The sequence below is a fragment of the Punica granatum genome, chromosome 4 (assembly GCF_007655135.1).
Source record: "Punica granatum isolate Tunisia-2019 chromosome 4, ASM765513v2, whole genome shotgun sequence".
NCBI classification, from domain to species: domain Eukaryota; kingdom Viridiplantae; phylum Streptophyta; class Magnoliopsida; order Myrtales; family Lythraceae; genus Punica; species Punica granatum.
The window spans coordinates 39,916,708-39,927,460 of record NC_045130.1 but is presented as its reverse complement, the minus strand read 5'-3'; the positions used below and the strand labels follow the sequence as shown (position 1 = coordinate 39,927,460).

At 40.0% G+C, this 10,753-nt stretch overlaps 2 protein-coding genes and 1 pseudogene across 2 annotated transcripts; 1 reads left to right on the top strand and 2 right to left on the bottom strand.

Annotated features, from left to right (window-relative positions):
* Positions 1–137: 137 nt before the first annotated feature.
* Positions 138–2,116, bottom strand: LOC116203227 (probable pterin-4-alpha-carbinolamine dehydratase, chloroplastic). Its single transcript, XM_031534902.1, has 3 exons — positions 1,581–2,116; positions 804–996; positions 138–644 (listed from the first exon to the last, which is right to left on the bottom strand). Exons 1-3 carry the CDS (start codon positions 1,932–1,934, stop codon positions 553–555), a joined length of 639 nt encoding a protein of 212 aa, XP_031390762.1. The 5' UTR covers positions 1,935–2,116; the 3' UTR covers positions 138–552.
* An 805-nt stretch (positions 2,117–2,921) lies between these two features.
* LOC116204425 lies at positions 2,922–5,413 on the bottom strand (annotated as a pseudogene).
* Positions 5,414–7,415: 2,002 nt separating this feature from the next.
* LOC116205761 (uncharacterized protein At1g28695-like) lies at positions 7,416–9,483 on the top strand. The gene is made up of 3 exons (XM_031538420.1): positions 7,416–7,656; positions 7,928–8,329; positions 8,917–9,483. Exons 1-3 carry the CDS (start codon positions 7,498–7,500, stop codon positions 9,415–9,417), a joined length of 1,062 nt encoding a protein of 353 aa, XP_031394280.1. The 5' UTR covers positions 7,416–7,497; the 3' UTR covers positions 9,418–9,483.
* Positions 9,484–10,753: the final 1,270 nt, after the last annotated feature.

Below are 10,753 nucleotides of genomic sequence, written 5' to 3'. Positions count from 1 at the left end.
ATCATTCTATTTCTATCATTTGAGCTCGATCGACCAACCGGCGCAACGCAGGCTCGAATGATTCCTGGTGCAGCAGTAGATGGCATAATCCCTATATACATCAATCACTCTGCAAATGCCTGATGGAAAGAAACTCAAAGAGGAAAAAGGATTCATTTTCAATCTCATAACAACATCCTGGGTCCTGACCGAGCATATGTATTAGCTACCATTGAATTCGCAGCCCGTCAAAGAAATGAGGAATAACAAAGTACATAGCTTCTGATGGCCAGCCGTGATTTGACCACCGAATGAAAACGAATCAAAACACACAGTTAAAACATTGTACATACAACACGATTGCCATTGCACACCCCGCTCCCTCCCTGAGTTGTCAGCTCCTGGTATACAACAAGACTACCCATTGGCTAATTGGCTTGGCTTGAGCTTCCTATTGATTGCATTGAAGCTTGATATCATACAGTATCATCGGTTCGTTTTTATCTGCACAAGCTCCTTGCATTGCAGCAGAGGCCTATTGGCACATGAGTACTCTCGCTGATTTATTTTATTTTATGCCCATATTCTCTTCTTCGGGACAAGATCTGATGTTTTGATGAGATCTATCTTGGCCGCCACAATGAAGTCATTCATGCTCAGCCCTCCTGCAAAATCAGCACCGAAGACGACGGTCTCAGACGCTCCGAACCATAAAACGATGAACTGCCACAGTTTCGAGTCGAATGCAACATCACCAGAAAAGTAGAAGCAGTAAACATTCTTCTGCATCTATCACTTGATAACATAAAACTTGCGGACTTTACCGATTGATTCAGTCCATAGCTCAGCTCTAACTTGGTTTGGCTGCTCCAAATGTAGACTTGGGAAGTGACCCGTTGGTTCCACAACCTTGTATATCCTGTTGATGAGTTCAACCCCGCACTTGAAGTCTCTCAGCTTCCACAAGCACTGCAGCTTAAGTCCACCATCTTCGTCTATGAGCCTCCAGCCCACGACCTACCACCAATAACAGAAACACTAGACATTCATTCATGCTGAAAGTCAAGTCGAGTCGAGTCATGTCCTGTCCTGTCCTTCCTTTCAGCTAAACACTATCGTTTCCTCTTATCCTGCTGGACATTCTCAATTGCAAAAGCAAAGCTAGAGGATCTGAAAGCTTCAGCAAAGATTGACAATGTTGCTTGCTTACATACTTGCCTTTTTGTTATATAGATTGGAAACTTAATGCTTTACGATGGCCACGCAACACCAATGAATGGTAACGGGACTTGTCTGTCTTATTGATGGAATGGATAGGATATGATAATGTCAATTAGGCATGGCGCCGGCAATTGATTGAAATGAGTCACTTTAGTCTAGAGAGTAGACCGAATATATTTATCAGCACACTAAGTTAGTTGCATACACACACGCATGGCAGCTGAGCTGACTACAGAAGTCAGCGCAGCAGCGACGAGCTAAAGCTTAAGCGGAAAGCTTGGAGAAAAGATAGATGATGACGATGATGAACGAGCAAGCAAATTAGAAGTAGCAGAAAGGAATAGGTTATTATTATTAAGGAAAGGGGGAAGGAAGGGGACCTTCCTAAGCATCCGGTGAGCATCATCAGAGGACATGGGGCCTTGCAGTGGGGAAACAGGGGAGCATTGTTGCTCGGCGAGGGAAAGGGCAGAAGCGGTGGGGATGAGGATCTTATGCTCCGTGTCCAGGTTCCCCAGCACCTTCTCCCCGAACTGGCTCTCCAACTCCGCCGGGAACGGGTCCCTCGCCCCGAAATCTCCCAACAGGTCCGTTCCCATGGCCATGGCACGGGTCCTCCTCAGGAAGCCGGCCCGCCGAGTCCGAGTCCGACATTGAGCCTGCTGGTCGGCGTGGTGGCGCGTTGGGGGCCGGAGGAGGGAGAATGAAGGCAGCTGGTGGTAGGTGGCCGCCATTAATGTTGAGTGTCGATCGAGGAACGGACTAGGAGAGGAGAGGAGATGGAGCTGAGCTGCGAGCTCACCCTCTGGCTCTGGCTCTGGCTCTGGCTCTGACTGACTGACCGCACCCCACCCTCACCTTCCTCAACCACAAGCAGAGCACTCGGAAATGAGAGAGAAGGGAGTGGGGTTGGGGACTCAGTCAGCTCTTATGTATGTATGTATGTATGTATGTATGTATGTTATGTATGTTATCTCTTCTTCTTTTTCTTCTTGTGGCTGTGGGTAGCTGACATGCGCGCCATGCTCATTGTGGGGGAATTTTTTTTCTTTTTCTAAATATTGGTTGAGTTTTCTAGTGGATGAGTAAAAATTAATTAGAATACTCATGGAATTGTCGTGGATCAATTTTTCACTTTCAAGTATTTTGATTATCGAATATTTGCTCTAGAAATTTATTATCAAAAAAATAAATACTACAATAATAGTTTTTAAGTACAAGACAGCGTTTCATCATATGAACTGAAGGGACGCACGACAGGTTCTCTCACTATCTCAAGGGATTTTTCCATCACCATGCATCTCATCGAGTATTCAAGACCTCCTCCTTTCTTCTTCTTCTTCTTCTTCTTCTTCTTCTTCTTCTTTCGCTCAAGCTCTTTCCTTAATTTAGGAGTGCCAAACAATAAAAGGATTCTTCAATCATATGATGCCACTAAAAAACTCAAAGGAGCAAAGCAGATTGTGCTTACCTATAAGATCTGCTAGCCTGTTATAAGGAGAAAAGTCTTTTTGTACACGTCGAATGGTTCATTCGAAGTTAACTGTGGTTCCTGCAATTACACATTAATTATTACCTGATTCAAAATTAATTAAACATCATTCTTTCAAAGGGTCTAGGCCTCCTTTAAAATTAGTAGCATGAATCATAAATATATATATATATGTATGTATACATATTTTGGGGATAAGTTATGCATGCATCAGATACTTATTAAAGTACTACATCATGATACCTACAGAAAAAAAGTACTACATCATGATCAAAAGAAAATATCCCAATTTGCCTCGATGTCATATGAAGATAATTTACAGGGTGCTTTCTGAAAATCCATCGTTCAACTATAATACTAATTATATAATTATATCCACCGGAAGAGAGAGAGAGAGAATAAGCCACCGCTCCTGTCGAAGTAACTTTTCAAAGTGCCTGCAGCTCCAATAAATAACATACAACATGGAATCAAGGGAAATGGAACATAATCAGAGCAAATTCTGAATTGGTAGAGTTCACAAATAAAGAGTTGTTTACGCATTCAGCTATATACTAAAGTATCAGCAGAAGTTTGATTGTCATCACAAACACTGAAGGAAATGACGACCTCCCCACCACTGGTTCTTTTCCATTGTCACGATTGCGGACGATGGTCCTCTCATACATACTTGCCTCTCCTGCAAGTTCAGCAAAACAACTATTGTTTTGAATTGAATTAAAGTCGCTCGTAATAAGAGTCACCTGTGTAAACATGCTGCATTGAAGATCTTAGATAAGTTATTGAACTTGTCCATTCTACACAAAAATGGAAGATCCAAGGCAGTGCCACTGTGACAAGAATCGATGATGGCATGGAGTTTGGCCCCATGAGGAAGAGGCCTCACTAGAGTTGCATTAATCTCATCATCCACAATCATCCCTCGAGTTCTAAAGTCCGAAGGGCAGAGTGTCTCATCAAATCCATCTACCTCGTCCCCATTGAGGTTCTTCTGCTGGGAACCGTGGCCAGAGAAATGGAAAACCAAAGAATCACCTGGTTGACACCCGTGGACGACCCACCGTAATGCCATTATCATGTTCTGTCTTGTCGGACGCCTTTGAGGATCGGACTCTTCCTCTGAAAAGTGAACTCAACAAAAGGCCAGCGGGGGTCAGAAGAGGCCATGGTGAAACATTCAGCAATGACAGATGTAAGAATTTAGTTCAAGAGAGGCGAAATTCAACGGAAGTAAAGGAAAGCTAGAATCACAAAACCAAGGAGGTAGGAAGCATGAAAATTTCATGGAAAAAAATTATAGGTGCGTTTAATTTCGGAGTTAAAAGTAATTTTAATTTTGATTGTGGAAAATGATAAATGAGATGAGATTATAAATTTGACTTGAGAAACGTGTATTTTTATTGTGTAGTGTGTTGAGTTAAAGTTAAAGTTAAAGTTAAGAGTGTGTTTGAATTGAGAGTTGAGTTGAGTTGAGTTTTGGTTTTAATTAGTTTGTAATGATTGTATTGTTGAATTATGAGAAAAAGTGTGAAAAATTAATAAATAATTGAGAGAAAATAGTGATTAAGTAATGATTGTGTTGTTGAATTGTGAAAAAGTAATGAATAGTTGATAGAATTTAATATTAAAAATTGAATTGAATGATTAAAAAAATTTAAAAATAAAAAAAGTAATGATTGTGATGTTGAATTGAAGATAAGTGGAATTGAGTTGAACATTGTTGGGAAAACAAACACACCAAAATATTTTATTTGAAAAATGTGTATTTTTGTTGTATAGTGTATTGAGTTAAAATTAAAGTTAAATTTTTTGTGATTTTAACTCTGAAACCAAACAGAGTGTTACAGTGCGTTTGGTTTCAGAGTTAAAGTAATTGTGATTTTGATCGTAAAAAATGACAAATGAGATATTTTTATTATATAGTGTGTTGAGTTAAAGTTAAAATTAAAGTTAATGATATATTAAAACTTTTTTCCGAGTTCAAGAGGGGTAGTGAGGGCCCCACCCCCGGGTCCCCACCACCAAAAATCCGTCCCTTATTAAGCGTACATATGAGTTTCCCACTGGTGAGGAGGAGAATGGAAGACTCTGGGAAGTTGAACCGATTGATTAGCAAGAACTACATGCACTTGGCGTCGTTGATGCAGCCCTTGTGCTCATCGTCGGTATGTTTGTACGATACACCGCATATCAGTGCACGCTTCTGGCCATGGGCAGAGGAGGGTAGGCGGGACGAGACCATATGGACCACCCCCCCCCCCCCCAACACTCGGCGCAGGGGGGTGGGGTGGTTGGGGTTTGTGCGGTGTTGGAAGGAGGAGAGGGAAAGCGATGGGTAGTGGTGCTGCGGTGGAGAGGAGGAGGTACGCCGCGAGGATCGACCGCGTGACGAATGGCACAGCGGATAGAATGAGCTCCTGGCGGGAGCTGCAGTGGCGTACGGCAGCCGGAGAAGTCTCCGAGCAGTAACATTGTGTTTTTTGTTTTTTTTTTTTTTGGCAAAAGCTAAGTTAGGGAGAATGATGATGATAATGGTGTAACTTTTGACTTGATTTAGTTCGGTAGGCATGAAGGAAGGAAGAACAGAAGGAAGGAGACTCGGAGAGGCAGAGGAGGACAAAATATATGGTAGAAGACTGTTGACCTCTTTTCGGCGTCTTCCCTTATTATTAATATTTTTTTCTCTTTAATTAGTCTGTTTATTATTATTTTTTATTGATTGGTTGATTAACAAAAATTAGAATAAAATATTTAGGCCCCGTTTGAATTATTAAACTAATTTTAGAATTATATTTTTGATTTTAACTCAACACACTACACAACAAAAAATACACGTTTCCCAAGTCAAATTTATAATACTATCTCATTTGTCTTTTTTCACAATCAAAATCAACATCAAAATCAAAATCAAAATCATGATTCTAAAATCACACTAACAATTCAAACGCAGCCTTACTTACCCAAGACCATAATAATAGAACTAACATATCGTGGACCTGTAAAATTTCCACTGTGCCTATAAGCGATTGAGCTCATCTCCAACCCAAAAGCTCAAGCTGATAGATTGTGATACCCAATCTCTTATAAACTCATTGGATTTTTCTTAGTTTTTCCGTGTGGAATTTTTATTCTCAACACCCGCTCTCACGTGGCAACGTGTAGCTTTGACATTCACCTACACGTGCCACGTGGACTAGAACAACCCGCCCTCAAGAACTAACTACGAGCCGGGACTGGACTTCCGTGCTCGAGAGGAGGGGGGACGACAATTGACAATAAGGCCACGATTGGGCCGGACTAAGACGAGGCGGGTTTCTCTCCGCACTCAGATTTCAAAGAGATCACGAGTTCCACACTCGGGCCAAATATAGGTGCACTTCGGCTGCCCATCGACAAAGAGACATTTCAACTGGCGTGATGTGAACCCACACACATGTGCGCGGAAGCGTAACCCGCTCTGATACCATATTAAATTTCCATTGGGCTTATACGGGCTCAGGCCCATATCCACTTAAAAGCTCAAGCTGATAAGTGGTGATACACAAGTCTCATATAAACCAATGGATTTTGATACATCTATTCTATGTGAGATTAATATCCTCAACACCCGCCCTCACGTGCAACGTGTGATCTATTTTTGTTTACACGTTGTCACATGCCCATAAACACCCACCCCTCAACAATTGACCTCGAGCCGGACTCTTCTTCGGTGCTCGGGTGAGGGGGGACTAACACGAGGTGCACTTTGACTGCACTCGACATACTGGGTGGTGTGGGTGTGCACACGCGCGTAGGCACGCATACGCATAACTTAGGCTCTGATACCATGTAAAATTTTCACTGGGCCTATAAGCGATTGAGCTCATCTCCAATCCAAAAACTCGAGCTGATAGATTGTGATACCCAATCTCTTATAAACCCATTGGATTTTTCTTAGTTTTTCCGTGTGGAATTTTTACTCTCAACAGGACCAATCCTTTTTTTTCCTGTGAAAATTGCCCCATCAATTTAGTAATCCTTCAAGAATAAATCTCATGCAACATATTGATTAAAACACTAGCAATAATAATAAGAATCTCACGCATGTTACCGTAACCCTTTATTCCTTCACCACTAAGGTAGTAGCTCAATGGAACAAGCTTTGTCTTCCAAAGGGGAGGTCAAGGGATCAAATCTCGACTTAAACACGAAAGCGCTTGCATTAGTAGATCATTATCTTTTACCTTATGAGAGTTTTTCTAGTTCACTATACGCTTTGATGGGATTATGATGACCTAGGTGGGCTGATGTCTTACCGAGCCATTTACACAATCGAGTGAATTGAATATTTTATGGCAGCTGTGGAGCTTCTCTGGTCTTCCCAGAGGGGACTGCCACGCTGATCTCCCCCTCTCATCCTTTTATTTAGACAAAAAAAAAAACCCTTTACTCCTTCTTCCCAACGAATTAATGCCCTCGGCCTCAAACTACCATTAGCAGGAGATTGTCCGTATTTGTTTCCAGTACTAGGAAATATAATTAAGCTTATAAATTATCATATACAGATACACTATTATATATATCATTTATGGAGGAAGATTATATACATTTATAAATTCCAGAGACATCACTCATAATGTGTGTGTGTGTATATATATATATAGTTGATCACAAGCTGGTGATCTCTCTCTCCCTTCTTATATATAGAGTGCCTCTCTGCAGGTCTCCCCTGTGTCCAGTTGGATCCTTGGTTCATCGAGAAAGAGATTGAGAGAGAGTAGCGGGTCGACGACGGGTTTAGTAACACATATATTATAATATATACGATGGAGTACCTGAAGGATCGAGTTAGTCATTGGGTTGTTCTCTGTGTCGTGTTGGTGGGTTCCTCATTCATCTTCATCAACTGGTCTCCTTCCGCCTCTACCCTTCTCTTCCAGCTCCAGGAGCAGTGCGGCCCTCACCCGACAGCCTCTCCCAGCTCTGTAAGTATTACAATTAAGCTCACTTTCATTCTTACGGTCAATGCACTCTCGATAGGCTCATTGATCAGTCGATCAATCAGAGATATCTACCTAGATGTTTGAGAGGCTAATGCGACGGCTTACATATGGGTGTATGCATGAATTCATATATGCACATAAATATTAAGAGCGTGCAAGCTAGCTAGCTAGCTAATGAGGTCCCAATAAAAGGTTCAACTTCTAACATATATTTGATTAATCGCATATCGGCGGTCGTCCATTATTGGGGTAGAGCAATTGCAATACCAGTACCGCTGTAGATGAGAGTTACAAGGACAAACTTGACGGAGTTCTGGCTGAGACTTCGATGGAAGGCAAGATGCTCATAATAGCCATGTTCAACAAAGCCTATGTGGAGGGCGATAAGTCGATGCTCGATATATTCCTGGATGGGTTTTGGTCTGGTGAAGGCACTCGTCCCTTTGTTGATCACCTCTTACTTGTATCCATGGATCAAACATCATGGGAACGGTGCAAGTTCCTTCGACTTCACTGTTACAGAATCCAGACCACGGGGGATGAACATTTCGACAAGGAGGAGCTGTTCATGTCAAGGGCATTCATCGATATGATGTGGAGGCGGACTCTCTTTCTCAAGGATGTCCTTACCCGAGGTTACAGCTTCATCTTCACGGTAATATATATATATATATACACACATTTATTTTTGTTGATATTAATAATTTTACGAAGTAACTGCACCTATTATTATTGATGAGTCTGATCCCCGTTCATGCATTTTTTTTTAATTTTAGAAAAAAAAAAGAGAAGAAAATAATATTACATAAGTTTAAATTAGTTCCTTCTAATAACTTGCAATTCTGCATAGTGTGTAATATACTCCACATGCCATGCCTTTAACTAATCGACTGCACTTCTGGTCAAACTTGTAGCTAGCTAGCTTCCGCTTCGAGATTGGAATGGACCCTGTATAAATATATGCATTTTTAAATTATATTTTTCTTTTCAAGCTTCGAACTTCCGCAAAGTGATTACATAGATGATCATCACAATTAGAGTAATGTACATCCGAAGAAACAGATCCTGGAATTTCTCACTTTTTCTTCGAACTCGATCTGTTTCTTGTGTATACAATTAATTAAGTGAATGAAGGAACGGATGGTTTACAATATTTATTGGAGAGAATCAATTACAATATCGTCAATTTGCCTCGATCATGCATGATTTTTAATAAATTAATAAATTTGATACATATGGCAGGACACAGATATACTGTGGCTGAGAGACCCCTTTCCCAGGCTCAACGAATCTGTGGATCTGCAGGTCAGCGTCGACAGGTTCAACGGCAAGCGGTGGTCAGAACAGAACCCAATCAACACGGGATTCTATATGATCCGGTCCAACAACAAGACCATCAAATTATTCGAGGAGTGGTATGCAAGGAGGAACAACAACTCGTCGTATGGGCTGAAGGAGCAGGATGTACTAGAGAACATGATGCATGGAGGCATGTTTAGGAAGTTGGGTCTGAAAGTGAGGTTTCTAGAGACAGTCTTCTTCAGCGGGTTTTGTCAGAACAGCAAAGATATCTATGTGGTAACAACGTTCCATGCCAATTGCTGTCGCACCGTTGCGGCCAAGGTGACTGATCTGACCGCCGCCCTCCGTGATTGGAAGAGGTTCAAGGCCTCCTCTCCTAACCAGACAGTCCCATTGCCGTTTCGATGGTCCAAGCATAAGGCGTGCGCCAATACATTTTAATTATATATATACACATATGTAGAGATATGTAATGTTCATGTTGCAGCAGGCACACTGGAACTTTGATTCCATCAATCGAGATGTATAAAATATAGTATTCATTATTGTCCTAGCTATTATGATATTTTCATTTGAAACCCTAATATCCATAAGTCTAATGAGCACCGACTAATGCAATCATGCATGATTGATCCATTAAGAGATAAAACTCTCCAAATGTAGATTTTCTTTATTCACAAAATTCGAACCCAATATCATGTTTAAAGAGAATAAGTGTCGAATCACTTTAATCAATCTATATTGATAGCTATTAGGATTTTTATTTTATTATATTATCCACATCACCATTCCTGTAACTTCCTTGTAATTGAATATATATATATATATATATATACACTATTCGTCATAATTAATATCATTCTTCTTTTCAATATCACAATGGCTCAAACTTCAGAAATGTTTGAGCGAGGATCAAAATGAGACATACAAATTAAGTAGATATACGGCAGGAAGTGATAAAGATTTTGTACTTACACGGAAAATGAGGTTATTATATGTATTCCTACTTCCTATAATAATATATAACAAGGAAATTTATTAAATACGGTCGAAACTTTATATGGGGGCTCAATATATCGGCTACTCTACCACTCTTGGGTTCAAAAATATTCAGCAAACTGGGAAGAGGAGATGCATTTATTTATTTATTTATTTATATATTATTCTCATTTCAATGGCCAAATGCTAGAAGGGTGGTCTTTTTTTTTTTTGGGATAGTTTTTAGAAGGGTGGTCTTATCATAAAAAACTAGTTGAATGGGCCCGCGCATGTGCGGGCTAAAATTATTCAATAACTTACAAAATTACTATTACAAATTCTTTCGTTAAAACCTATATAAAAATGTGTTTTCTTTGTTCTTGTACAATATTTTATACAAATATGTTATCTTGATACAGTTACACGATCTAAGTACTTAACGCACTATCAAAATATATCATTTCTTTATTATTTGAAAAATATTTCAATTGATATTTTTTATTTTATTCATACAACAAAAATATAATAATGAATAATACACTAATTTTCATGTACTATTGCTTGACTTTATATTACCTAAATATTAAAATTCAATATATTATAATTATATTATTCAAAACACAATTTTTCTGTTTAATAAGACTTTTCATGAGTTTAAGTCTTTTTGACTTCTAGCATTGAGATGGCAATGCGACATGGCACCGTGTGTCACGTATTTGTTGGTGGTGACTCGAAACCAAAGACATGCTTCGTTGTATGTGGCTCATTCCGAGGCGTCGTTTCGACTTTTATTATTTAT

Excerpts from the sequence above, each read along its gene's own strand:
- LOC116205761 (XM_031538420.1), top strand. The coding sequence starts at position 7,498 with ATGGAGTACCTGAAGGATCGAGTTAGTCATTGGGTTGTTCTCTGTGTC. Across the intron at positions 7,657-7,927 it reads CGACAGCCTCTCCCAGCTCT|AGCAATTGCAATACCAGTAC; the intron begins GTAAGTATTACA and ends TTATTGGGGTAG. Across the intron at positions 8,330-8,916 it reads GTTACAGCTTCATCTTCACG|GACACAGATATACTGTGGCT; the intron begins GTAATATATATA and ends TACATATGGCAG.
- LOC116203227 (XM_031534902.1), bottom strand. The coding sequence starts at position 1,934 with ATGGCGGCCACCTACCACCAGCTGCCTTCATTCTCCCTCCTCCGGCCC. Across the intron at positions 997-1,580 it reads CTCACCGGATGCTTAGGAAG|GTCGTGGGCTGGAGGCTCAT; the intron begins GTCCCCTTCCTT and ends TATTGGTGGTAG. Across the intron at positions 645-803 it reads GCTATGGACTGAATCAATCG|GAGGGCTGAGCATGAATGAC; the intron begins GTAAAGTCCGCA and ends CTGATTTTGCAG.